Below are 27,987 nucleotides of genomic sequence, written 5' to 3'. Positions count from 1 at the left end.
GAAATAAAAAATGTTCTTTTTTCTCTCTCTCTCTCTCAACAGGGGTTTCTCTGTAGCTTTGGAGCCTGTCCTGGAACTAGCTCTTGGGGACCAGGTTGACCTTGAACTCGCCGAGATCCTCTGCTTCCCGAGTGCTAGAATTAAAGGTGTGCGCCACCACTGTCCGGCTGAAATATTCTACTTTTACCCTCAGCCAGGGCTGTATAGTTAGGCTCTGTAGAAAAGACGAAACCCAAACGGTGTGTTGGCTCAGCTGAGAAAGCAGCTGCATTGACACTAGGGGCCCTGGCCCCCTGGAAAGCTCCTGATGGATGCTGTGACACAAGGGCCCCTGGCCCCCCGGAAAGCTCCTGATGGGTGCTGTCCCAGTCTCATCTGTGGATGTCCCTCCTAACACACCATAATTTTCTAAAACCCAGAGATGATACAGCGTTTCTTTTATTTGCTGGAGTTTCAATCAAGAACCACACTTCCTTCTGCCAACTGTTACCTCCTGAAAGTTTAACAAATAAGTGCTTGGATTGCCTTGAAGCCCAGACCACCCAGCCTCTTCAGCGGTCACACCAGTTACTCCATGCGCCTCACTGCTTAGTTGACAAGACTGCAAATGTGGCTACTTTGTAGATTATTCAATAACCACCCTAATGCATGTTACTGCTTGCTTATCAGTTTTAGTCTGGTAACTATACTTTTTAGTCCTTCTTTTGAATTTTTTTTTTTTTTTGAGATAGGGTCTTACTATGTAACCTTGGTTGGCCTGAAACTCACTACACAGACAAGGATGGCCTCCAACTCAGAAATCTACCTGCCTCTAGTCCCCATGTGCTAGAATTAAAAATGTGTGCCACCACACCCAATCTTTGGTTTTGTTTTTTAAACGAGTGTTTGCCTGAAATATGAACACACATAGTGTCCCTGGAGGTCCTAAAATATAGCCCTGGCTGACCCAGAGCTCGAGAGATCTGCCTGCTTCTGCCTCCTGAGTGCTGGGATTAAAACCATGTGACCAATTACTATAGATCTGAGAACTTTAGACTGTGTCACTTCCAAACATGACATCTAGAATAGTTCTCAGTAACACATGTTCTTTTTAGGCAAAATGGCCATGGTGTCCTTGAATAGTCTTTGGTGATGTCTGCATATAATTTTTATCTGTGGTTGACAAGGTATGCTTAGAAAAATTTCTTAAGAATAGACATGAATTATTATAGACTCTCAAAAACATGGTTTTCTTCTAAGGCTGTCATAGGAGCTTGGATTCATTCTAATTCACATTACAGGCAAAGCCTTGCTTTGAAAGGAGAAATGCCGAGATGCCACAGCAATAGAGCAGTCCTCCCCGACTATCATCACATACTTGAAACACATTACTTTCTTTTAAAACCAAATTATTATTGAAGAGTTTAAATAAATGGTTTATTTTAAAACAGTCTTACTATACAGTTCAGGATAGCCTCAAACTCACTACAGGCCTAGATTAGTCCTGAACTCATGGAGATCCTTCTGTCTTATCTTCCCAAGTGCTGGGGTTAGAGGCATGAACCACACATCTTTTAAACCCAACAACTAATAAGTTTCAGGTTGTTTTGATTTTTATAGCCTCACTATGTAGCCCAGGCTGGCCTCAAACTTGTATAATTCTGCCTCAGTTTTCTATGTGCTAGGATTATAGATATGTTCCACAAAAATGGTTTTTAAAGGAAATAAATCTTGTTCCAAATTGGGAAGTCCTTTCTTCTTTGACCCAGTAACTGAGAAAAGGACTGGTCCTTTACTACCCGCTGTGAAACCTGCAGATCTCAACCACCTTCAGAGCCCCAGTGGAACGAACTAATGTCTTCTTATGCTTATTTCCTAACCTTCTCTCCCGTCCTTCTGAGTTCAGAGCAGGCCAGCAGTAGGCAGAGGGAAGCACAGGGGGAGGCTCTGACAGCAGTGACTGTTCCTAGGGAAATGAGGCACAGGGACCACGGTACTGAGTTTTATTAAGGATCTCATTAAGGTTAAACCTCTAGGAATGAGGGAGTCCTAGTCAGAGGGCACGAAAGCCCAGGAAGCCTCCTCAGATCTCATAGTGAACCACCGGCTCAGGTTCTTTGGTAGGATCACCGCCTTTTTCCAGGTACAGATTATTGTAAGGGTATTGCTTCGGCCCCTAAGGAAGAAGACAAAAACCAAAAACCACATAGGTCAGCAAGAACAACAGCCAGCCAGCTAATACCTGACTACATCCCACTCTAGTTAACGATCATGCAGAGCAAATGGGTATACAGTAGCCTCTGGTCAGATCCAGCTGAGTTAAAATGGCAGAAGCAACGCTCCTTGCCCCTGCTCAACCCACAGCAGAGAAAGAGCCTAAATGGTAAGAGAAGTGGTGCCTGCCCTGCAAGTGAGAGGTTGGGGGGGGGGGGGGCGGGGGGCGGGGAGTCCGAGCCAATGCTTTCCAAATGAGACGACGCATCCATCCATCCTATTCTCTCTCGGGGTTGAGACAGACTCAATCTCCTTTAAGTCACTCAGCCTCTAATGGTTCCACCACTAAAGTGGCCTAGCAAATGAGGCGTGCAGGAGCTGCGGTGGGGGAAAGCGCAGAGGAGACACGGCTGGGACATGCTTTAGGAGCTGCTGGCTTTACCAACAAACAGCTGCCAGAGAACACAGCTCAAAGGGAGGAGAGAAGGGTGACGTGCTTACAGAACTGAAAAATAGAAGAGCCACACTGTTCCGCGCTCTCCTGAAGTGAAGTTAGTGCTCACCACAGCACCACATGCTCTCCAGCAAAGAGTCCCTGAGGCTCGGCAAGAAGGCTCGTGTCAGTGCGCACAGCCATCCAGCTACCTCCAGGACATTATTTCTGTGGAGGTAGCACCAGGCCGTTGACTGCACACACGGCAGCTTCCCTGCATTTGCCTCTCTCTCCAACATACCCTGGAGACTACTCCCAGGTTAATCTTCCTAAGAACGCGGCCCTCATCATGTCAGTCTTCCAGTCAAAACCCAAAAGCAGCTCCCTAGTACCAGAGGCGGCCCAGGACATCCCTGCACCCCACCCCCTAGACCCCATCCCCTGGCACAGTCTACATCCAGTACAGAGCAGAGGTTGCATAAATATTTGTTCAGTTAATGCACCACTGTCATCAGGTTCAAATCCTCAGCTATGCAATAAAAGCTGCCCAATGGAACTAGTCAATTCACCTCACAGTGTTTTTAGCATAGTGATCTTCAATTCTAAATGCATTTTATAATTACCTAGAGATTGTTGAAAATATTGATTCTAGAACACTATTGTGGAGCCAAAGAATTAGAGCTTCCAAGAACCAGGCCTGAGGAATACGAATGTATTGTAGTTCTCTAGGAAACTCACATAGCTGGTTATTTAGGAACTGTTTCTTTTTTTAATGGCTGGTTTAAATTTTTGAATATTTCAAATTACATTTGATTATTTAATATGTAGGTATGTGGGTACACTCTTGCCATGGCACTCACGCAGAAGTCAGAGCGCAACTCACAGGAGTTAATTCTCTCTTTTACTATGTGGGTCCCAGGGATTGAACTCAGGTCAGTAGGCTTGGAGCCTGGTGCCTTTACCCACTGTGCCATTTCATTGGCCCTATTTCTATATAACACCTAACTCACCATCCTTCCTCCTCCGACTGTTCTCGTTTATCCCTCATGGTTTCTCTGACTTCCCCACCACCCAAATCCTATTTTTGTTGTTGCTGTTGTGTTTTGTTTTTAGCCTCTAGTTTCTCACCCTACTCTGTGCATTTACTATAGGCATACATATACAAACCATGCCAGGCTCTCACATAGATGTTCAAATGATGCTCATCATGTCTTTTAGCTACAACTTCTTAAAGCTTCTTTTAAGCTGGAAAGTATATTCTCTATGTCCATTGAATTCTTTGAAACAGGACTGTCTATGCTTACCATTGACAACTATTTCTAGTAGCCTTCAGAAAGTGCCCTTCATGTGTCCACGACAGGATAAGGTTCCGGCTCTAGACTCTGCCTTGAAAGGCCGTTCACTAAAATATAAGGATAACTCCCATTGTCAAATGGAACTCTGAAGATTAGCTTCCACATTCTCATCCACTGTTTAGTGCTAACATCTGTCTTTCAATTAGACTGATCCACGGTGAGCAGGGGTAGAGCAGTGCTTTGCTGCTTCGAAGGGTTACTGCCCTTCATCTTCCTATTTTCTAAAACTTGAGGAAGCCAAACTCGGTATTGGCTCATTTCCTACTCCAGAGACTTCACACCCTCAGCAAAGGAGGAAGATCAGATAAGTTTTGGGGAATCCATAAAATACTCACCACAGGCTGGTAGGAAGGGAAAGTATCCCCAACCCAGAACATGAAAACCATGAAGGCCACGAAGCCGAAGAGATGTTTACACATGACATCCCAAGAAACAGGTGTAGGGGATGTGTCCACACGATTCCTGATATACATGTCTAGGTCCCAGTGGATCTGTGGCAGAAAGGCATTTAACCATTACAAACTACTTCCTGCAAGCAGGTGTGCTGGCTAGCCTTATGTCAACTTGATACAACCTAGAGTTATCTAAAAGATGGGAATCTCAAATGACCCTGGGCTGGTGGTCCTGGGTTCTATGAGAGAGCAGGCCAAGGAAGTCATGGGGAGCAAGTCAGTAAGCAGCACCCCTCCAAGGCCTCTGCATCAGCTCCTGCCTCTGGGATACTGTTTCGAGTTCCTGTCCTGGCTTACTTTGATGATGAACAGTGCTGAAGAAGTATAGGCCAAATGAACCTTTTCCTTCCCAGGTTGCTTTTTGGTTATGGTGTTGCATCACAGCATTAGAAACCCTAACTAAGACAGCAGGCAATCTAGAACGGCCAGAGCCCAACATAGGGCTTAACAGAACCGTTCCACTTCCTGGGAGCAATATTCTGAGAGCCAGGTCCAAGACACAGAGCCAGCAAAGATGAATGCTGGCTTCACCAAAGGTAGCTCAAGCATGGCATGCGCAATGTTCACAGTACACAGGACTCTGGGATTTTCTGTCCGTTCCATCCCATATGCCATACGTAGAACTTCGGGTCTCACGTCCCCGGACATTGCTTCCTTGAGCAGAAAAGTTTAGCAAAAAAAAGTACTACATGAACTAAAGAGAGTCCTGGCAAACTTAAGGACACGGAGAGAAAGCGAAATGGGCAATGGTTTTCTCACCGTTTCGCCCCAGTTCAACCGCAGGTCGGGGTGGTCCCATTCATACCATGGATCCCTCTCCTGCTGTGAGCGGTCAGGGAGCTTCGGGTAGTCGCCACGCCTAAGGGACAGACAGCAAGAACTTCTGGAAAGGGCTGTGAGAAGTCACTGACAATTCAGAGCCTTCATCTCAAAGATCAGAAACAAAGCGATGGCTATAACCACTTCACTTAAGGATAGAAGAACACACCCCAACTCAAGATCTCAAGTTCTAGTACTAATAAAAGAACAAAAAAAGGTTCAAGCTACAATTAGAGGTTATGTTAAATTCTGAAACGACATGGCCTTATCCTCTTTTACAGAGAAAAGCCACACAACTCTATAATTAGGATTAAAAGAGAATTTTAGCAATCAATTATTCCATTCCTTCATCAGACAGGCTCTAAATACAAAGCCATCCACATTTGTTGGAATAAAAACTAAAAAAGGGTATGCATTAGAAAAGCCTTTTTTTCTCCATGGTTACTGTGTTTCTTTTCTTTCTTTCTTTCTTTCTTTCTTTTCTTTCTTTTTTTTTTTTTTTTTGGACTGGGTTTCTCTGTAGCTTTGGAGCTGTCCTGGAACTAGTTCTTGTAGACCAGGCTGGCTTTGAACTCACAGAGACCCGTCTGCCTCTGTCTCCCGAGTGCTGGGATGAAAGGCGCGCACCACCACTGCCCAGCACTACTATGTTTCTGAATCACAAGTTGATATACAGTCTCATGCTTTAAACGCTCGTAGGAGGTCTTGTTTAGCTGGGTTCTACAAATGCATGTTCACAGACTACTAGTCAGGCTGTTCCTGTTCACAACACAATAAGAAAGAAAGAGAAAGGAAAGAAAGAAAGAAAGAAAGAAAGAAAGAAAGAAAGAAAGAAAGAAAGAAGGAAAGGAAGAAAGAAAGAAAGAAGAAAATGGAAGAGAAGGAAGGTAGGTAACTGGACACATGTCAAAGAAACTGACAGGGAAGCAAGAACAAGAGGTGCTAAAAGGAGAAATTCTAACACAGGAAGTGAGAGTGATGTTTAACCAGTATACATAATTAACCACGCTACATGGACACAGGGGCTGAAGGGACTTACACCAACCGGAGAATGAAGGTTGACGTTTAATTTCCTTAACAGTTGATTCGATTTTCACATCTCTAACGTCAAAAAACGTCATTTTTGATGAGACATATATAAATACCGTGTACACCACCCAGGATAAGGTTCTCGTGACAGGAGTACAGCTTCAGCCTGATCACGTGCCAAGCTGACAGCACCTGAGCCCAGCAGATGCTCAATCTAAACGAAACCCAGTGCTCTGGATGGAGCCAAGGAAGAATTTTGCTATTCTGAAGTCCTCGAGGGAGGCATTAAAACCTCGGCTTTCCCATTTGAGGAAACAGCCCGAGCCAAGGAAAAAATTGAAGTCCTCTCGGCTGCAGCTGCTCACTCACCCACTCCCACCTTCCCCCACCAAGCAAAGCACCCACGCCCATGACTCTGACGGGGTCAAAAGCAGGTTCGAGAGAAAACGTCAGAGTCGCACCACCCAATCCAAAGGTCTTCACCCATCACTGTCCCTAAAGCGAGTAGACACCCCCCCCCCACCTCACCCCATGCCATCATCCGGGTACGGCTCGTAGTCTTCCACGCGCATATTATACTTCTTGGCGGCCGCGGCGCGTTCCTCTGGAGTCCTAGGATACCGCCCTGGCAGCATGTCCTTGGTCATATGGAAGGCTGGACGCAGAGGGATGCATGTCAGAGGGACACGGTGCTCTAGTCACCCAGAAGGCCGCATTGATTTCAGAGGTCGGAGCTCCGCACTCTGCCGGACCACTGCAACCCTCCATCACCTCTCCTGGACACACTAATTCACCTGCCCCCCGGCCGGTATACCACCGCCACCGTCCCAAGGATGCCCCCTCCCGGGACAGCAAACATCAGGCACCCCCTTCCCACACCGGCGTCACGCGCGTTCTTGCGGACCTCTCCATGACCCCAGTGGCACCATGCGGCGGGTTGCCCTTTGCAGCCACCGGACTCCCAGGGCTGCAGCCCCGGGCGCCGCCATCTTCACCTTCGCTGCCGTTCACCCTGCACATGCGCAAAGGCGAGTCACGGTGGCTGAGCGGGGCCAAACGCGACCGCTGAAACCGGCGCAGAGGTCTCCAGGGTCAAGCTGGGCGGGCTTTAAATACGTTGGTTCTACCTGGGCGGGGAGCGGACGGCAAGGAGAGAAATCAAAGCTATTTCTTATTTGGTATTTCAAGTCATGGTGTTTCGCCTTCAGGTCACTGATGTCCTTTCAGACATCCCACCGAACATCTCAGACAACTGACCAAAGTAAAATCAGCTACTCTTTCCTCAAATTGCTTGCCTCCCACCACTCTCCCTACTGACGTTTCGCCTTCTGTCATCACAGGTCATCATCACACGTAGTCGTTTTTCAAATTTAGCTCTTAATTTTGTTTGAGCCTCCAAATCGGTTGACGTCTTTCCTTAGCTACTCGGAGTTAGTTTTAGTTTCAATTCATCTAAACGTCCCAATCGTATAAAACCAAGCCTCTTACCAGAGGCAGCTCTCCTGACACTGCCCAAACGCTCCCATTTGCCGGGAAAACCAGATTTCAACCGAACACAATTAACAAAACTCTAACACAATAGACTGGGAGACAAGTTTGCATATTATTGAGTTTTTGTTTTACTTACACAAGTAGGGTTTGAATATCTTACGCATTATGAGGACGCACATATTTCTATCAACTCTTAGGATAAAATCACTGGACTAGAAGCGGTTCTTTTTTTTTGAATATTTATTTATTTGTTTATTATGTATACAGTATTCTGTCTGCAGGCCAGAAGAGGGCACCAGGCCTCATTACAGATGGTTGTGAGCCACCATGTGGTTGCTGGGAATTGAACTCAGGACCTTTGGAAGAGCAGGCAATGCTCTTAACCACTGAGCCATCTCTCCAGCCCCCTAGAATTGGTTCTTAACTGTATACTAGAGCAACAAATACAGACAGTGTAGTATCCAATGTATAAATCTGAGAAGGATTAATGTAGTGCAGTTTGTCCTCTTGTAGAACTGCTAGACATCACCAGAATTAATTTGATAACGTCTGCATTTAACTCATACATAGCAAGCCCTGATGTCATGTGGTTCAAGAAACAAAACTGGTCTAAATTATTTGTTTAGGATATCATTTATATACAATATAATTTATTCTTTTTTAAAAGAAAGTTAAGTGCATGGGTGTTTTGTTTCCATGTGTATTTGTGTACCACATGCTGGAGGAGGTCAAAAAGGGCATCAGATGCCCCTAGAACTGGAGTTAGTAGGATCCAGACTCACAGTGGATGGTTGACCCTCCTGTGGGTGCTGGGAATTGAACACTGGTCCTGCATCCTTGGTTATCTGGAAGAGCAGTCAGTACATTTAACCTCTGAGACATCTCTCCAGCCCCACAAAGTACTCTAATTTTTTTCTTTTTTTCCCAGCAGATTATTTTTTATTACTTTAGAAATAATACCAACCAAAATTTCCATTTCCTCCCACTTCACTCCCACTCCCCCAATCCCCTTCCCCCTCCAGTCCTAAGAGAAACAAAGTACTCTTCTAAAGAACATGACAAGAGCCCAGCGAAGGTGGTGCATGCCTTTAATCCCAGCACTTGGGAGGCAGAGGCAGGCGAATCTCTGTGAGTTCGAGGCCAGGATGGTCTACAAGAGCTAGTTCCAGGACAGGAACCAAAGCTACAGAGAAACATATCTCCAAAACAAAACAAAACAAAAACGAAAACAAAAAACACAACAAGCCTCACCTGATGGTGTAAGACTTTGGTAATATTAACACTTGAGATGTAAAGGCAGAACAGTCAAGAGTTCAAATTTAGCCTGAGCTACATAATGAATTGAAGGCAAATCTGGGCTACTCTGTCTCAAAAACAAAGGTGTATGATGACTTTTAATGCACATCACAAAGGTATGTAACCATCTCTTCTGTCTAATTCTAAAACGTTTTGTCGCTCCCCCAGAAAAATCTCATACCTGTTAACTTATTTCCTCTACTTCCACACATTGGCAACCACTAACCTACTTTTTGTTTCTATGCTTCTGCCTAATCGGTATATTTATAGAAATGCAATCTTACAATATGTGGCCTACTTTCACATAATGTGAGTCTTGTGTAAATATAAAACACTTTACACAATTAATGAACATTTGGGTTGTTTCCACTTTGGGGCTATTGTGAATAATGTTTCTGTAAGTATTCTTGTACCATTTTTTTTTCTGTGAGCTTACATAGTATATTTTCTTTTTTCTTGTTTTTATGAATTTGTTTTCCTCTTTGGTCTTGTTCAGTGGATTTTTGGGGCAAGGTCTCACTCTGAAACAGCCTGTCGTTGAACTCACTCTGAAGCCCTGAATGGCCTCCTGCCCTGGCCGACCAAGTGCTGGATTACAGGGATGAACCATCACACCAAGTTTGGAGTACATTTTCAATGCTCTCGGCAATGTCCTAAGATTAGATTTGCACACTCACAGGATGTCTTGTATGGCTCCTTTTCTGAAAAACTCCCAGCTGACTTTTCAAAGAAGTTGCACGATTTCCCATCCCCAGCCCACGGTAGCTGGGGCTCCCCAGTGTCTTTTTGTCCCCATCAACACTTACTACGGTCTTTTCTGTTGTAACCAGGCTTGTGGGTGTGGATAGCATCTTTCTTGCTCTGTTCCGGGAGTGGGAACTTCTAATAAGGGTTGAGATCTATCTTTTATAGTTCTGGATTCTGAGAGATCCAAGGTTGAGGGTCCACACCTGGTGATTGTCTCCTGATATGTCATTCACTGGCAAAAGGCAGAAGGTGAAGGACCAGAGATCACATGCAAAAGTCTCAAGTTCTTTTATATTAAGGATAGCTCATTCATGAAGGTGGTTGTCTCGTGACCTGAACTCCCCCCACTAGGCTTTGCTTCTCAATACTTGGGGGTTAAATTTCCAATACATACTTTTTAGAGCAATACAAGCAAATGATAGCAGGGCGGTGGTGGCATGTGCCTTTCTCTTGTGGAGACAGTCTCATGTAGACCATACTTCCCTTGAACTTAATATATACCTGAGGATGATCTCGAATTTCTGATCCTCCTGCCTCTACCTCCAAAGCACTCTGGGGTCTTGGGCATGCACTACCATGTCTGGTTCATATGGTGTTCGGCAAGAAACCCAGGACTTGGCATGTGCTAGCAAGTACTCTACTGACTGAAATATATCACCAGAGGCAGACAGATCTCTCCAGGCCAGGCCAGTATGGTCTATAGAGAGAGTTCTAAGAAAGTCAGGGCTACAATAAACCCTGTCTCCAAACAAAACAACAAAACCACCACCAGCAACAGCAGCAAACGGGGTGGGGGGAGCAATAGGTTAATCTTCAATTTGATGGCATTTGGAATTAACTGTAAACAAATTTCTGGACATCTCTGGAGTTTTCCAGATTAAGGCAATTGAGGTGGGGCCTGTCCTAAAAGCACTGTTCCATGGGCTGGGTTGCAGACTAAATAAAAAGGAGAAAGGGAGCTGACTGACAGCTTTTATCACACTCTGCTTCTTGACAGTGGGTGCATTGTAACCAGCTCTCTCAAGCAGCTGCCGCCATGACTTTTCTGCCATGATGGCCTGGCATCAAATTCTACAAACTCTAAGTGAAAAGAAAGCCTTAAATTGTTATTGATAGGTTTTTTTTTGTCTCAGCAACAGGTAAAATAACTAATACAGGAAGAAAGAATTATTGGAAACAGTAAAAAGAGCATATGCTATGCTAATGTGAACTGGTAGACTGTGTAAGAGGGGCCCAAGAATCCTCTTGCTCTACCTCCTCCAAAGTGCTTGAGAGTATTGGCATGTGCCATCACACCTGGTGGGAATCCCCTTTCTGCTCTCCTCCAAGACTTGAATTTCATTTATATGTACCTTGTTCTGTTCTTTGCCCAGGGGAAAGAAATAAGCAAACCATGTTTGCACAAATGATTCGTTTATTTCTTGAGCACAGAAATCCTTGTGTCTCTTCAGATAGTTCCTTCTGCAACAAATTGTCCTCCCCTGAGCATCTTTTCATGTGCGTTTCGGTAATGACAGCTCTTCTCTGGAGAAATGCTCATTCAAGGCTTTATTTTTAACTGGGGTTTCTTTTTCATTGTTGAGTCTTAAGAGTTCTTTATGGACTCAGATGTAGTTTCCTTATGAAATATATGATCTGTAACTATTTTTCCTATTTTGTAAACACAGTCTTTCTTGAGATAGAATCTCAGTTAGACCAGGCGACTCTTGAACTTGGTATATACCTGAGGATGATCTTGAATTTCTGATTCTCCTGTCTCTACCTCCAAAGCACTGGGGTTTTAGGCATGCACCACCATGGCTGGCTCATCTAGTTCTCGACATCAAACCCAGGACTTGGTGCGTGCTAGCAAGTACTCTACCAACTGAGATATAGCATCGTTCCTGTCTTTTGGATGATGTCCTTTGGAACTCTGCTTTTATCATGAAAACTATCATGTTAAAGTCTATCAAAAGCTTCTACTATGAATGTTGAGATGACCTTGTGCTAATTTTCTTCTATTAATATGTTACATTGATTAACATTTCAAATGTTAAATAAACCGAGCATTCCAAATATAAGTTCCATTTAGTTATGGTGCCTAAACCTTTTGTATGGTACTACGTATGTTTTGCTGGGAACTTTTGTGTGTGTGTTCATATGGGTTATTGATCAGCTTTTCTTTAGCTGTCTTTATCTCATTTTGATATTTGAGTAATGCTGGTCTCATAGAGTGAATTTGGAAGTCTTCCTCCTCTGTTTCTGGGGATTGTTGTTAATTTGCTTTTAAGTGTTTGGTAGGATTCATCAATGAATCCATATTGTTTTAGGCTTTTCAATACAGGATTTTAAATTTTTTTCCAAATGTAGTTTTGATATGGGTCCTGTTATATTTTTCTATTTATTTTTGAATCTGTTATTATAGTTTGTGCTTTTACAGGAATTCCTCAATTTCATCTAGATTCTCTATTTTTTAATTACACTTGTTTATAGTATTTTATATGTTCCTTTTTATATTTGTAAAATCTGTATTATGATCCTGCATTCATTCCTGATTTTAGTGATATGAACTTCCAGGTCTGGTTTATTTTTAATTTCTACTGTTATAAATTGGTGTATTTGAAAAAATTCAAATATTGCAGGTAAAATCTTGACTGCTGCCAAACCTGTTCATGGAAATAACTCTGTTACCAGTTGGTTATATCACAGTTACTATGCAATATCATTATATAATTAGACAGTGTATTAATTTCTATTGCTGCATATTAAGTTAAAGTTTGTTTTAGTGTTCTTTAAACAAGTCATAAATTAGTAGCCCAAACAATACCAAATTATTATCTCACATTCCCAGGGGCTCACTACTCTGAAATCAGGGTGTTTCCTATGTCATCTGAGGCTCTGTATATAAGCATGGAAGTTATTGACAGAATTCAATTATTTGAATTTATAAGACGATGTTTCCACTTTTTTGTTAGTCTTTCTCAGCTTGTAAAGAACTTACCATATATGGTCCTTCAAGGCAAACCAGAGAGCATGTGCTATGGCTTCAAATTTTCAAGACTTCTTGCCTAGATTTAAAGAGCTAGAGAGATTTCAGTCCTATTCAAGATAAGTCTCCATAATGTCACCAAATTACAGGAGCACTACTCTGTCACATTCACAGGTTCAGCTGTCACTTTAAGGGAGAGACTTAAATAGGACATGTAAACGGTGGGGTGCAAATCATGGCTTCTGAGAGGCATACATTAGAACTATCTAGTAAGCAAGCAAAGCAATTGGTATGGTCTTTTATAACCAGTATACATTGTTTAAAAATGTGGATGTCTGTGGTTGAATATCATTGGTCTCATTGCAAGCATATATTTAAGTAGGAGAGATGGTTACATATTCAGAAAACTCAGGTGATACTAAACTAAAGAATTCTTCCTTCTAAAGAGATAGTGACTTGCCTTGTTGCCTAGGCTGGTTCTGAACTCTTGAATTCAAATGATCTTCCTTCCTGCTTCAGCCTCTGGAGTAGCTAGAACTATAAGCCCTTGGTCTTCCCTTGATTCTGAATGAATTCAGCTTGCCATTTATCATACCCAAGATCTATGTGAAAATTGATTTTTCTCGTGATTCCTTAAGTGGGTCTAACGTTGGCTTCTCTCGGCACTCATGAGAGCAAAGTTTAAAGCTTAATTATATTTGCCTATGTAAGCTTGAGCATGCCCAGGCAGCGATATTTTGTACTATTTTTAATATTTTGTTAATTATTTGTTAGTTCCTTTTCTGAGGGAATAAGGAGAACGGCTGAGTGGAGCCCAGGCTGTAGTGCTGCAGGTCACCGTTAGGGAGAGCTCCTTCAACCTAGGGCCCCACCTTCTTAAAGGCTCTGGACAGGTTTCTCTTGCAGTTTGTCTCTAGTGGTGTACGCTGTGGTTGCTTCCGGAAAGGGCGGAACTTCCGCTTCCGGCGGGGCCGTCCCTAGAGCAGAGATGGCGGCGACGGTGGCCGAAGATGCGGCCTCTGGCTCTGGAGAGCCCCGGGAAGAGGCGGGAGCTCCGGGCCCCGCCTGGGATGAGTCCCAACTGCGAAGTTACAGCTTCCCGACCCGGCCTATCCCACGTCTGAGCCAGAGTGACCCTCGGGCGGAAGAGCTCATCGAAAATGAGGTGGGGGGCGGGGCTGCTGCTGAAGGGGTGGAGGAAGGGACCCAGTTAGGGGGAGAGCTGGGAAACTGACCGGGTTGTGGACTGAGACTTCTGGGGCGGGAAAGAGAGATGGTGTGTCAGGAGTGCTCGGTAGGAGAAATTGTTGGGAATTTGACAAGTACAAATATCGTCGGAAAGAAATGATTAGCTCCTTGGAATCACTTGGTTGATCTTTTTCTGGTGTTTTTGCTTAGGAGCCTGTGGTGCTGACCGACACAAACCTTGTGTATCCTGCTCTGAAGTGGGACCTAGAATACCTGCAGGAGAATATAGGCAACGGGGATTTCTCTGTGTACAGTGCCAGCACCCATAAATTCTTATACTATGATGAAAAGAAGATGGCTAATTTCCAGAACTTTAAGCCAAGGTCCAACAGGGAGGAAATTAAATTTCATGAGTTTGTTGAGAAGCTACAGGACATACAGCAGCGGGGAGGAGAAGAGCGGTAAGTTGCCCAGTCGGTAGAAGTAGGGCATCCACTTTCCTGTACTGGTTTGAAGGTGTGGTGGAATTGGGTAAGAAGAGATTGGCATTGCCAACGTCTGTGTTCCATTACTAACGAATGAATATTCCTCTTTACTATCCTGTAAGGGCCTTGAGTTCTTGGTGGTTCTTTCTAGAAGCTTGAGGGATGAGAATATTGTTAGCCTTGAACTGTGAATCTAATTTCCTATCTTAGGTAGTGAGAGTGACAGTTGCCTTGCAGCGTCAATAGGATGAAAGAAAGGCTTGACTATGTCTAGGCAGAAAGTTTAAAAAGGCGGAAGGTGTATATCCTGTTGGAAGTAAGAAGTCATTGTATGGGTGTTTGTTTTTAGTTGTTTTGGGTTTTGGTTTGGTTTTGGGGGGTGGGGCAGGCTTTCACTCTATATCTCAGGCTGGCCTGGAACTTGCCATATAGACCAGACTGACCTCAAACTCACCAAGATTCTTCTGCCTCTGCCTTGACTGCTGGGATTAAAGGCGTGTATGGGTGTTTGCACGTATGTATGTCTTGTGCCCTGTGTATATTCAGTGCCCATAGAGAAGAAGGTACCCTATTCTTTGCAAATGGAAAAACAGACAATTGTTAACTGTCATGTGGGTTCTGGGAAGTGAACCCCAGACCTCCCTGCAGGAGCTCTTACCTGCTGAACCATGTCTCCAGCCCCTTCTGACTTTTTTTTTTTAATTTTATTTATTTTTATTTTATGTATGAGTACCTTGCCTGTATACCTGCAGCCAGAAGAGAGAATCAGGTCCCATTGTAGATGGGTGTGAGCCACCATGTGGGTGCTGGGAATTGAACTCAGTACTCTGAACCACTGAGCCATCTCTCCCGCCCTACTTCTGACTTTTAACACACACACATCCAGAGAGACAGAGACAGAGAAACAATAATTCTATGTTAGATTTAGCCTGAAATTGACAGTTTGCAGTCTCAGTTCTAGAATACTGTCTGGGGACAGTTCATGCTGAACAGTCCAGTATTTGGTATGGATTGGGGCTAAGGGATATCAGGATCTTTTAGTATTGGGAAGATCAGATCCCAAAAATCACTTGGAAGAGTGCTTCTTTCTTCCTCTTTGTTTTTATTTCCACTTCTGAGGGCAGCCCAGTTATGTAGTTTCCAGTCAGTCCCACAGTGTAAAATTGCCCCTGGAGAATTTCTTTTGTTGAGTACTTGATGGTGCATGACTGTCCTGCTTTTGGCCATGTCTGGAGTTCTCTAGAGTCCCCTATCTTGGTTCTCTTCCTGACTTCCTGTCAGCAGTATGTACCTAAGTGAATAGATTTTAAATGTCTGGGCCAGTGAGTAAAGGTTCTAGGTTCCAAGTCTGTCAGCTTGAGTTTATTCCCAAGACCTGCATGGTGGAAGACGAGAACTGAGTCCCACAAAGTGTCCTCTGACCTCCACATGTATCCTGTGAGATATTTGAGCTTTATTATTAAGTTGTAATAGGGATGTTGTTTATCTTCATTTTTGAAAGTGTCTCTAGCTCTCTAGCTCTTTCTTTTTTGGTAGGTATGTATGTTATAGCCAGACATGGTGGTCCATGTCATAATCACAGCACTCAGGAGGTAGAGGCAGAAAAATAAGGAATTAAAGGCCAGGCTCTGTTATTGTGAGAGAGTCTTGAAGGTTCCTTATAGATAGCTTTTCCAAGTTCCTGAAATTTCTAATTAGTTTCACCTTAATGGTTAGGTAGGATTTAAGGCAGGGAAGTCCTTATCTTTCACTCTCAGACAAGTTTGTCAACGGTGGCGTCATCTTCTTGAGTCTCGGACCCAAATTGCCCCAGTAGTTACAATATGAAATTTTGCAGTTGGATTTAACAAAGGGCAAAACAGGGTAACGTGGAGTGTTTCTTTTTTTTTTTTAATATTTATTTATTTATTTATTTATTTATTATGTATACAATATTCTGTCTGTGTGTATGTCTGCAGGCTAGAAGAGGGCGCCAGACCTCATTACAGATGGTTGTGAACCACCATGTGGTTGCTGGGAATTGAACTCAGGACCTTTGGAAGAGCAGGCAATGCTCTTAACCACTGAGCCATCTCTCCAGCCCCGTGGAGTGTTTCTTATATACTTGGAGGCAACACAAGTTCCTCTGTGGGCATTTCATTGGTCAAAGCAAGTTAAATAAGACTATGGGACCAAAGAGTTAACTTTCCACAAGGAAGGCCTGGTGAGCAGTTAGGATCAGCCACAGTGACCATCAAGGAGAGTCTGGAGGAAGGCCGATTCATCATGACTGTGTGGATGGGCTTCCAGGAAGCTAAATTGTGAGACTTTGCCTGTGTATGCACATTCTTAAATGAATCTGTACTGTGACCCAGGAGGTTAAGACTCTCAACTCTAAAGAACTTGTTGTGGAGCAGAGCTCAGACAGGGAGCAAGAATTCCTCTCTGTGAATCCGCATTAAAGTCCTGCATGACTACAGTCGTTCTCTTTTGAGAATGCTAGTGACAGACTGGGTTCCAGACATGGGGGTTATACTAGGGATCGAGCTCATGGACTGATGGAATTTCTTTGCTTGGGGAATGTAGGTTGTATCTGCAGCAAACGCTCAATGACACTGTGGGGAGGAAGATCGTAATGGACTTCCTGGGTTTTAACTGGAACTGGATTAATAAGCAACAAGGGAAGCGTGGCTGGGGGCAGCTGACCTCTAACCTGCTGCTCATTGGCATGGAAGGTAAGAGTCTTCTGAAAGCATAGCGTCACATCGTGCAGATGTGAGTGTTGACCCTCCACTTATTAGCTCCATGACGTTGAACAAGTCACTAAACTTTTTAAAGTTGCAGCTCCCTCATCTGCTGAAGAACAAGATCTTACAAATGGCTACCACAATTAAATGAGATAATGTGTATTTTAGTCTCTTGGGTAGTGTCACACAATCTTAAGTAAGTTCTTTCCCTTTCTTGCCAGGTGGTTTGGCAAATGCCTTGAATCCCAACACTTGGAAGCAGAGGCAGGCAGATCTCTGTGAGTTCTGGCCAGCCTGGTCTACAGAGCGAGTTTCAGGACAGCCAGGACTACACAGAGAAACCCTGTCTAGGGGGAAAAAAAATCTTTTTCTTTCTTAGTTGCTGTGTGAGCACAGACACTAAGTTAGTGAGGCCTCCTTGAAACGTCACTGTGTTCCACTGCTCTTCAGTGTAATGAAGAGTTTGTTTGTTTGTTTCAGTAAAAATGGAAACTTTTTTTTAAAAGACGGGGCCTCACTGTGTTCCTCTGGCTGTCCTGGAACTCACTCTGTAGACCAAGGTGGTCTCTAGCTCACAGAGTTTCACCTGCTTCTGCTTCCTGAGTGCTGGGATTAAAGACGTGTGCCACCATGCCTGGCAGAAACTTTTCTAATATGGTAAAACCTTATCTCTTAAATACACTTTTATGAGTTCAAAGTTGGAAGAATATAAGTAGGTTTTTGACCTTCCTTTATTCCCAGTTTCTCAGGTTCCCTCCCGAGAGGCTCTTCATGGTTTACTTCATGGTTTGCGTGCCTTGCTGGAGATTTTATATGTGCATAGCTAAATGTGTTCTGAGTTTTTTAATGGTTTTTAAACGGCTGAGCTGCCTCTCTAGCCCCCTTGTTTTTTGTTTTCAGTAGAAAGAAGTGTCTAAGTGCTGTTCAGGAGAAGGAACCCTGCTTGCAGGGCACGGTTATTATTCATTTCCAGCACCATCAACAGCTGTGTCATAAGTGGTGGGTGAACTTCGTTGAACAAAGAGGCAGAATAACTATTGGATATTCCTGACCTAAAATGAGCCCTCAGTCTTCCTTCATTGCTGTTTCCTCTGGTTTGAATGGTTGCTAACATGGTAACCAGGTTTCCCACGTGCAGCTTATGAATTGACACTTATCTGTTCCTTTAAAACCAAGTTTTGGCTTTGCAGAAGGAACACAGTTCTGGTTTCCTTGATTGTGGGTTAATCTCATTGCTTTCCTTTCCTGAGACCAGGTGCAGGGAAGCAGATGCCCCGGTAGAGATGCGAGGGCTTTTGTTTGAGGATGTGCTTGGACTCTCAGTGGTGGGAAGACAGCTGTTTTGGCTTATTTGGCTGTCCTCCAGGATGTTTTGTTTTGTTTGTGACAGGTTATATACCCCAGGTGTACTGTGAGTTTACTGTGTAGCTCAGGGTAGCTCACAGCCACAGCAACTCTTCTGCCCAGCCTCCCTGGTGCTAGGGTTATGGTGTGTACTACCATGTCCATCTGGGAATGTTCTCTAAACTCAGAGATTGTCAGAGTATACAGATGTGACCCTAGTTATACAGGCATAGATGGACTGTGCGTTAGGACAGAACTAATTCAAGGTAGCAGTATATGTACTTGTGTGCACACATTTAAATTTGTAGTGCTGAGCATTGAACATAGGCCTGTGCTTGCTGGGCAAGTGCTGCACCACTGAGCTGTCCCAGCCATTTAAAAAACATTTTCATGTTGAATCAGAGTCTCACTAAGTTGTCCATGCTGGCCTTGAAATTCTGATATCCCTGCATAAGACTCTTAAGCAGTGGGAATTACAGGCCTGCACTCCAAGGCCTTGCCAAGGTGACATTCTAAGCAGTCTCTCTTAAATTCTACAACTCTTTCTTCAGTAATTTAGTAATCTTTCTCTCATCAAGAGTCAGCAGCCTCAGTGAGCCCCAGTGTTGCTCTGAGCGATGCTGCATCCCGTAGGTGTTGGTGAAGTGAGAACAGCAGTTGAGAATCTTTGGGCTCCGGAAGAGCTCCCTGAAGCAAGGGCATATTCTTAGAACCCAGAGTGACTCGTTAGCAGCTCAGAGTAGATCGTGTGCACTGGTGGCACCAGTCATGTCTGTCGTTTCTCACTGTTTTGCTGCCTTTGGATTCTTGCCATAGTCAGGAGGAGTGCAAGCTTGTTGCCTGCCAGACTTGTTTAATGAGCTCTTGCTGCCAGTAAGGGCATCAGCCAACATTGAGGACAGTCTACTAGCTGATGCCTTACTGTACAGTGGTGGTTGCTAGAGTTTGCTGCTCAGAAAATCTAACACCTGACTTACTAAGAGTTGTAACTGTAATGTCCTGATCCTGTTTCAGATTTAACTTTTAGCTGAGGGGACAGCTAGACTTCATTCCAGCACGAGGCTCTGTCTGCCTTTTACCTGTGCTGTCTCAGCTACGAAAATGTCTTTTTTCTTCCAGGAAATGTGACACCTGCTCACTATGATGAGCAACAGAATTTCTTTGCCCAGATAAAAGGCCATAAGCGATGCATCTTATTTCCTCCAGATCAGTTTGAGTGCCTCTATCCATACCCTGTCCATCATCCCTGTGACAGGCAGAGCCAGGTGAGCTTATGTGGTCTGAAGAGGGTGTAGATCTCCAGGTTCTAAGAATGCCTTTGAAATCAGAGGCTGGAATACGGTTGCCCTTCCCTTTGGGGGTTTGTCAGGTCTGCACTACTGTCTGGTCTTGCCTTACAAACAAGTTCAGAGAATAATGTCACAGTGTGGCCTACATGTTCCAGGCTCCAGTGATGGGCCCCAGATATTTGTAAGTATAAATAGAGCTAATTGTTGGGGAACAAGCTCCATCGTTAATGTTGGTAGACTCAGGTTACTTAGCTTGATTCTTTTTTGACTCAGTTTCATTAAAATATGACTTCCTCCACTGACATTAATAATTGTTTTCTTTTATCATGTATGCTACTTCTTTTTGATAGGGAGATAGGTAAATAAAATATTTTCTGTATATGAGTGTTTTGCCTGCATGCATATATATGCACCATGTGCATGCCTGGTGCCTGTGGAGGTCAAAAGAGGACGTTGGATCCCCTGGAACTGGAGTTACAGATGGCTGTGAGGCCACCATGTAGGTGCTGGCAATCAAACCTGGGTCCTCTGCAAAAGCAACAAGTGCTCTTAACTGCTGAGCCATCTCTCCAGCTTCCGACATCCTCTTCTTGAGGAGAAAGATGCCTTGCTACTTCATGTAGGAGTCTTCTGGTTAGACTTTGGGAGAAAATGCTGGGAAAAGTTTGGGTGATGGATGAATCCTAATTCCTCATATCCTCGGGCTTTTGAGGAGTTCTTCAGAGCTCGGGGGCACTGAAGTCTAGAAGTATTTATTGTGTAACAAATGAGCATGGGCTTCCTTAAGTTGTTCTCTGAGCGGGAGGGAACAGTTCATATCCATTGTATCTTCTGGATACAAACTCTGAAATCATTTTTTAAGTCTCTCTTTCTCTCTCTCTTTTTTAAAGCTGCCACAGCCAGCAATCACTGTACTGATCTTTTTTTCTTTTTCTTGACCCTTAGGTGGACTTTGACAATCCTGACTATGAAAGTTTCCCCAATTTCCGAAATGTGGTTGGTTATGAAACAGTGGTTGGCCCTGGTGATGTTCTTTACATCCCAATGTACTGGTGAGAAGGCTAGGGATGGGGGCCTGTTGGGAATGCTTTCTTTCCTGTTCCCAGAAAGCGTTATCTGTGTCCCTTTTGAGTTGTGGCAGGGTTAACCTGCAGGAAGATAAGCATGTCCAGACATGAGCGTACTAAGCATAGAGGACAGCTCTGTCTCTTAAGAAGAGATCTGTATTCCTGTATCCACCTCTTCAGTACTTGGAGACTTAACACCACAGCCTCTAGCCCACTGTGTGTTTTACAGGATGAGCTTAAACTCCTGTCTTCACTGTTTCCTTAGCTGGACTATACTAGATTCCCATCCTTGTCTTTGGAGAATAAACAGAGCCCTCCCCCTTCTCTCTTTTCTTTTTAATAGGTGGCACCACATAGAGTCATTACTAAATGGGGGAATTACCATCACTGTGAACTTCTGGTACAAGGTGAATATTGGTGGGGTTTTGTTTTTGTGGTTGTTGACACACACACACACACACACACACACACAGATTTTTATTTTATTTGTACATGTGTTCATATGGAACTGGGGCTGGAGTGAAGGAGTGAGGCGTAAGTGGTTTTGGCTGGGATGGGGTTATTGATTATCCCTGGAAGTGATTCTCAGGGAGATGGGGAAGAATACAATTAAACTGTTTTTTAGAAGGGAATATGCAGCTAGAACTGAAAGCCTGTGTTAAAGGTATTTCCTGAGCTACTGCTTCCTTTGTAGGGGGCTCCTACCCCTAAGAGAATTGAGTACCCTCTCAAAGCTCACCAGAAAGTAGCCATCATGAGAAATATTGAGAAGATGCTTGGAGAGGCCTTGGGGAATCCACAAGAGGTAAGGGTTGGTGACATTCTCTGCAGCTCCTCTTGTTTCAGCAGCTACTGTCCTCTCCATAGACTTTATTTGTATATTTAGGAAATCTTGTTTTCTGATGAGAACTGGGCTTGACTGGTGGATCTATTATAATCCGTTCCATGCTAGTAGTAATGTCTGCCTTGGGGCATCTGTGCCATCTGGGGACCCCTGAGAGGATTCTTCTGGAATAGGACGTGTGTAATAAAGCTTCTCCTCATGCTCTCCCAGCTGGGCCAGCGCTGCTCTAGGTAGTCCTACTTCTCACTCAGGTATGTCACTGGTCCCAAGGGGGTGAAAGAAGGAGGTTTGAATTTTAGCTGCTTTACCTCCTTCCTGTGGTTAGCCTCAACATCAGAGATGCCTGTGGGGTTGAGAGCACCAAGACTAACTGCAGGTAGCCTTTTGTTAGAATGGAGAAGCATTTAAAATTTTTGATGCACATTGGAGGAACATGCAGACACCCTTTCAAGTGTTTGGGGCTTATTAGCTCCTCAGACCATCTTCTGTCTGATGGGTGATGCTTGTAGATACACAGGGAATTGTAAAAAGGAAGGAAAAATAAACTGGACCTCTAAAAGGTCATGCCCTAGAATACTAAGTTGACATTCAGGAAACTTGATTAGAACATTTACAGGGTTCAGTGATCACTTATCCTTGTCCATAGTTGAATAGTAAATGTCTCCAGGCACACTTATTCCTACTCCAGGATCAGGAGACAGACAGATCTGATGGGCTCCTCATATCTCTTTACAGGTGGGGCCTTTGTTGAACACCATGATTAAAGGCCGTTACAACTAACCTGCCAGAGGTCAAGGCCTCCTGCCAGGTGACTGCTATCTCGTCCACATGCTTCGTTGATGAGGACAGGACACTCCAAGCACTAGTATTGCACGCTGCACTTAATGGACTGGACTCTTGCCATGGCCCTGGAGGCAGGTGTTGGAGCGAGGCAGGGTAGTTGACTCCACTCCCATTTGGAAAGATTTCTCACCCTTGCCTTTTGAGCCCCAGAACCTTCCCTCTTTGCTCCCCTAAAGTCCTGCATTCAGTGTGTGGAGTCCCAGCTTCTGGTTGTCATCATGTCTGTGTTAGTCTGTCAACCTCAGGGTGTGTGTGTGTGTACATGTGTGCATATGCATATGTACATACACACATGCATGTATCTGTTCCTTGTTCCCTCTTCCTGGGTCAGGATATCACTTCTGGCTCTCAGCTCCTGTCTCCTGAAGCCTCAGTGCCTCAGCCTGAGAGAGGAGATGCTCCTGTATCCCTGTGACATCTGGGTTGTGGTGCCAGAGTGGATGTGCTCATCAGTCTGCCTTCTGCCAGTTTTTGCAGCATAGTCAGGCTACAGGCCAAGTAGCAATAGCTGCTGGGTCCCTAATGGGGACATTGAGAAGGAGGCTTGTCTTTGGGAGCCTAGATAGCCTTCTAGTAGAAGAAGATAGGCTTCTGGTTGAGAACTACAAACTCAAGCCATACATTGAAGGAAACCTTGGGAACCAAGGAACAGAGAATTGTGCGTATGTTCCAAATTACAGACACATGCAGCTATTCTTTCAGTACCAGCTCTTGCCCCTGCGCTAGGTATTGAGGGAGTTCTAGCTCTGACTTCTTTGGGCTCTAGGGGTATGAACCTCTGCATATGTGTACACATATGCACACATGTGTGTGTTCACACTTGCCATCTTCTTGCTTACCAAGGTTCTCTACTGCTTACCTTGTCCAATGTGACAGTACAGTGTGAACCCCAGATACTGCCTGATTTAGCCTATAGCTTTCAAACTCGGATTTTAGCCATCCTATCTTGATCAGATCTCACTGTAGCCTACCTAAAGCTGACTGGCTTGAGCCTCCGGGTCCTACATCTTTCCCTGTCCAGGCCACATCCCCTGCTTCTGCTGAGCTTCCTGGCTGAGTAGATGAAATGGGATCAGACTTAGGCAGCTAACTCAATACCTTTCATCCACCTCAGAGCAAGGGCAAACGTGGCCTCTTGCCTCTTGGAGCCAGCGCCTTTGCCAGACCCAGCATACGTCGCATGACTAGAGTAGAACAACCGGTAGAGCATGGAGATAGAATTTTCTTTTCTGTTGGTAGCTACGTGTGGGACCTCCTGAGGGCAGCAGCTTATGGCTGGGCAGCTCAGTGTTACACAACTCAGAGTGCCATCATTCACATATGCTCAGAGGGAAGGGGCCCCTGCAGTTTGCAGAGTGGTGGCCCTGTGTCCACTTACCTCAAGTCCTTTCTCCATCTTTTTCTCTAAAATCTGAGATGGAAGTCTAATTTTATTTCCTTCTCTCCCACTTTTTTACTTCCACCCCCTTAAGTTTGACCTCTAGTGTCTGAGCTGTAGCTCTTTGCCCTGAAGCTCAGCTTACAGTACCCCGTGGACTGAGAAGATGCATGCCCATGCTTGCGTGCACCTGTGTACATGTTTTGGGGCGGGGTCTTTAGTACCCCATTCTGGGGTTTTGATACAATGTGGGTATGCAGACCTGGTACCTTCTCAAGTATAGCTCTTCAAATACAGCCAGTGCTGGGCAATGTGATTGCAATAAACTGCATGGCCTCCATTTCCTTTGGGAAAGAGGAGGAAAGCAAGAGAGCAGGGCAAAGCAGGATTAGTTTGGCCATCATGGCAGATTGTTTTCATTCTCAGCAGAATGTCCTGCCACTGCCCTCAAAGGTGTTGGGATGTGTGGGAGGGAATCTGGGTCTTCTTGGTTTATCCTTTAGAGTATTGTGCCTCATTTAGGTCTGACCTTGGGTTTCTGAGGGCGAGAGAGAAGGTAAACTTTGGGACTGTCACAAGATTGGTCTTGATGCTGGTATGACGTAACAGCCACTCCTGGGCTTAGATACCTGATGTGTGCTGTTGCCTTTAGCTCTGTCCCTCCCAGTCCTGCATGGTAGCTTCTCACTTCACGGATGATGACACGGCTCAGAGTAGCTGAAGAGAGTCAGGCAAGACCAAACTTCGTCTGTTTGGCTATAAGCCTAAGCCCTACTCCTGCTCCTCCTCCGTTTCTTCCAAACTCTCGGTTCTCTACCTGTCCTCAGGTCTTGTTTCCTAGGCAGTGTGCAGGCAGACTCAAGCAAGAGGGTGTGGAGAGATGAAAGTCTTCAGGGATTTTAGCTAGAGACATCCAGAAGCTGCCTGGAAGCAACTGTAGAGGAGTGAGTTCTAGCTCTGCTGAGGATAGGGGTACTGGGTACCCTTTAGTGGAGGTCCCATAGCTCCTGTCAGCATGCCTCTGCTTCAGAGCTGAAGGAGTTCTAGACCACTGGGGTCCTCTTCTGCTGGGTCACTTTCTCCTGGGGAGGAGATGCACATCCTTCCCTCATCTAGGTTAGGGCTGCTCAGGTTCAAATTCTACTTGGAACGCAGGAAGCATTGCTGCTACAGAGTTTACCATTCTAACCCGCAACGTGGGATTCAGATATGCCAAGGAAGGTGAAGACTTGGGCTTGTCTAGGGGTCAGCCACGCTGCAGACTCCCGTTTTCATACCAGCAGTACAGTGAAAGCTACTGTTTTGTGAAGTCAAATATTTGCTGGGGGGTTGGAGTTGTGGGGTGGAGGAGGGGCTGTCCTGGGCATCAGTGGAGCAGATGCCCAGGATGCCTGGGGGAGACCAGCTTCCCTACAAATCAGAGCTCTAAATTACAAGGTTTTACCAACGCGAACAGTTGGGGGAAGTCGTCTGCTCTCATTTGCGTAATGGTTTCTGTCACTGGTGATTAGACACAGGATGAAGGAAAAGAAATTTGACAATTAGGAATGAGCCATCATTAATCTGAATCTGTTAGGAGACGGAGAGGGAAGGAGCCTTACTAGTGGGCTGACCCAGTATGGGGAGACACTCCCTGTCTCTGACCCTCAGAATCTTCTGGGCCAAGTATCCTTTTGGAGTTCCTACAAGTGTGGGTGGAACGTGTGTGCCTTCACAGACTAAGAGTCCAATCCCAGCTTGAGGTGGCTTTAGAAACAGATTTTCCTGCACGAACCAACAAAGTTGAAAATAGATGAGTAAGTATTAAATACAAGCCCTAGGGCGAAGAATAACAATAGGGTAGTTTGATGTGTGCTTACTGTCATGGGCAATGTTTCTCTAATAGTCAACACTGTTGATCTCCCAACTGTGACAAGTGTTTGTCACATTCCGGCACTTCAGGTTGGTCAGGAAACCTGATCTTTATCAAACCCCAGAAACGACTGGAAATTGCAGAGGAGACCCCGAGAAGTAGCAGAGCTCAGATCCATGCAAGGTGGGCGCTGTTGTGAGGAAGAGGATGCACAGCACTGGGCTCCCTGAGGAAGACACTCACCCTTCAAGCCTCTCTGGATCAGTGCAGTGGTGGCTATGGGGACATTGAGGTTCTGGCTCAGACTAGTGACAGTGACCCAGCTAACTATTAAAAGGTATGGAAAATCCAGCTTAGATCTTCCAGTGTCCCTGATTTTACCTCAACATTCATTCTCTGTCAATATCAATCTGCACCAAGATGTAGTAAGTCCTTGTCATTCGAGTATCTCTTAGATCCCAGGCCCCCTCAAGGGTTGGGATGGGTTTGTCTGCTTCCATGATGTGAACTTCTCAAGGATGGTGCTATCTCACTCCTTGAGAGAGTTCCCTACCTCTGTTGTCTTTTATCCTTCAAAACTTGGTGCAGAATTTAGCAAGGGCTACCAGCAGTGACTCTGACCAGTTTTGCCTAGATGGGATTAGGTGTGGAGATGGACAGAAGTAGCTCAGAGGTTCTAGAGGTCCAGGCCTTCCCAGTTTCCCCACAATTGCTCTTGGTGTCCTCTTAATGTACCTCTAGGTGGGTCTTTGATTGAGCTTGCTCCTCCCCAGGCTCTTAGTGGCCTCTACCAAGGCTCTTTTCCTCAAAGAAGCTCTCTGGTTACAAGTGCTGGACAGCTTAGCTCTAGGGTCCCTCTCCACAGGGTTCTCCCTGTTCCCTCTTAGTTTCTGACCTCAGGTAGCTCTGTTGATGTGTTCCTGGTTAGTCTGTGTCCTGTCTGCTCTGTCCTCTTGCCATTACTTTGTCTTTACATGCTGGTCAGCTTGTCTCGTGCTGGTGGGCCTTTCTGCTTGTCCTTCAATCTACTCTGTTTAATTAAAGATCCAGGGGGTCCTGACTGGAGCCCAGCTGAGCACTGTGGGGACATTTCTGGAGGAGCAAAAGCTCAGAAACTGGTGTCCTCAAGGCCCATAGCCTGTGAGCAGTGACGCCTAGGAGACAATTGGGGAGGTACCTAGAGAGGCAGAGGACTTGATGAGGAGAGACTGCTAGAAAGAGGCCATGCTTGGGAGCCAGGCTGGAAGAGTGACCTTCGTGTTTCCATCTGAATGTGTTCTTGTGCCTTAGGGTCCAGCAGTTCAGGGATGAGGGACATTTTCTGAATGTCTCCTAATTTCTCTCAGGTCTTTGGTACAGTGTCACCAAGTTTGACAGACCCCTGTGTGCCAGAGGTTGCTAGAAGGAAGCAGCATAGTAGGCTGGTGTCAGGAACGGAGGCCTCTCATGAGGAAGGCTGGAATGGTATGGAGCAAGAGAAAGGGACCCAGTGGTCAGCTTCTCATGGGATGGCACTCTATTCCTCCAAGAGAATAAGTACAAGGTCTAATTCAAGAAGTCAGTTAAACTGCTCTCCCTCCTCCGTAGAGCCTTGTTTGGGGAAGGAATGTGTGTCCTTTAACTTTCAAGGGGAAACAGTCTAGTGTTTAAAAGCATGCGTTGTGGGCTCTGATACCTTCAGTACACATTTCTAGCTTGCTACTTACCAGCTGGGTTTGACTTTGGTTGATTCCTTTAACCTCTCTGAGTCTCAGTTTCCTTTATTATAATAATATGTGGGGGTGGGGGTTTGAAAATATCTACCTCAGGGTTGCTGGATTAACTGAAATAATGTCTGTAAAGCTTTAGCACAGTGCTGGCGAGCACTTAATAAATGGCTGTGGTGGTGGTTCATAGTATGCAACTTATTTGGCTTCGGTGATGTGTGACAGGTTTCCAGTGACTCGTCCTCCTCTTCAGCCTGCTCCGCTAGACTCCTGCTCGTAGCAGCCTGGGCCTGGGGAGTTGCTGACATCTCTGAGCATCTCACCATGACTCCCTGTTCCACCTGGAAAATTGTCCCTCGCATAACTGAGGCACTAGTGCAGGTGTGAGCACCCACCCCTGCTCATGTCAGTCCTTCCCCCTTGTTGGTCACATCTGGCTGTCACAAGAACCTGTCTCACTCTCATCTAAACTCCTCAGTAAG

At 45.0% G+C, this 27,987-nt stretch overlaps 2 protein-coding genes across 2 annotated transcripts; one reads left to right on the top strand and one right to left on the bottom strand.

Moving 5' to 3' along the window:
* Positions 1–1,965: 1,965 nt before the first annotated feature.
* Positions 1,966–7,343, bottom strand: Ndufb8 (NADH:ubiquinone oxidoreductase subunit B8). The gene is made up of 5 exons (XM_087907861.1): positions 7,186–7,343; positions 6,810–6,936; positions 5,193–5,292; positions 4,317–4,472; positions 1,966–2,155 (listed from the first exon to the last, which is right to left on the bottom strand). Exons 1-5 carry the CDS (start codon positions 7,268–7,270, stop codon positions 2,063–2,065), a joined length of 561 nt encoding a protein of 186 aa, XP_087763987.1. The 5' UTR covers positions 7,271–7,343; the 3' UTR covers positions 1,966–2,062.
* A 6,396-nt stretch (positions 7,344–13,739) lies between these two features.
* On the top strand, positions 13,740–27,692 carry Hif1an (hypoxia inducible factor 1 subunit alpha inhibitor). The gene is made up of 8 exons (XM_048439162.3): positions 13,740–13,948; positions 14,182–14,432; positions 17,022–17,170; positions 19,646–19,791; positions 20,761–20,867; positions 21,226–21,289; positions 21,577–21,687; positions 22,462–27,692. The coding sequence occupies exons 1-8, from the start codon at positions 13,772–13,774 to the stop codon at positions 22,504–22,506; spliced, it is 1,050 nt and encodes a 349-aa protein (XP_048295119.1). The 5' UTR covers positions 13,740–13,771; the 3' UTR covers positions 22,507–27,692.
* The last annotated feature ends 295 nt before the right edge of the window (positions 27,693–27,987 follow it).

This window comes from Myodes glareolus, chromosome 7 (genome assembly GCF_982192425.1).
Source record: "Myodes glareolus chromosome 7, mMyoGla1.1, whole genome shotgun sequence".
Lineage (NCBI taxonomy): Eukaryota > Metazoa > Chordata > Mammalia > Rodentia > Cricetidae > Myodes > Myodes glareolus.
The sequence above is the reverse complement of the archived record's forward strand: the minus strand, read 5'-3'. Positions and strand labels throughout refer to the sequence as shown.

Coding starts and splice junctions, on each gene's coding strand:
- Hif1an (XM_048439162.3), top strand. CDS start 13,772: ATGGCGGCGACGGTGGCCGAAGATGCGGCCTCTGGCTCTGGAGAGCCC. Junction 14,433..17,021: donor CAGCGGGGAGGAGAAGAGCG/GTAAGTTGCCCA, acceptor TGGGGAATGTAG/GTTGTATCTGCAGCAAACGC. Junction 21,290..21,576: donor CTGTGAACTTCTGGTACAAG/GTGAATATTGGT, acceptor CTTCCTTTGTAG/GGGGCTCCTACCCCTAAGAG.
- Ndufb8 (XM_087907861.1), bottom strand. CDS start 7,270: ATGGCGGCGCCCGGGGCTGCAGCCCTGGGAGTCCGGTGGCTGCAAAGG. Junction 5,293..6,809: donor TACCCGGATGATGGCATGGG/GTGAGGTGGGGG, acceptor TCTGTCCCTTAG/GCGTGGCGACTACCCGAAGC. Junction 4,473..5,192: donor GGTTGAACTGGGGCGAAACG/GTGAGAAAACCA, acceptor TTTCTGCCACAG/ATCCACTGGGACCTAGACAT.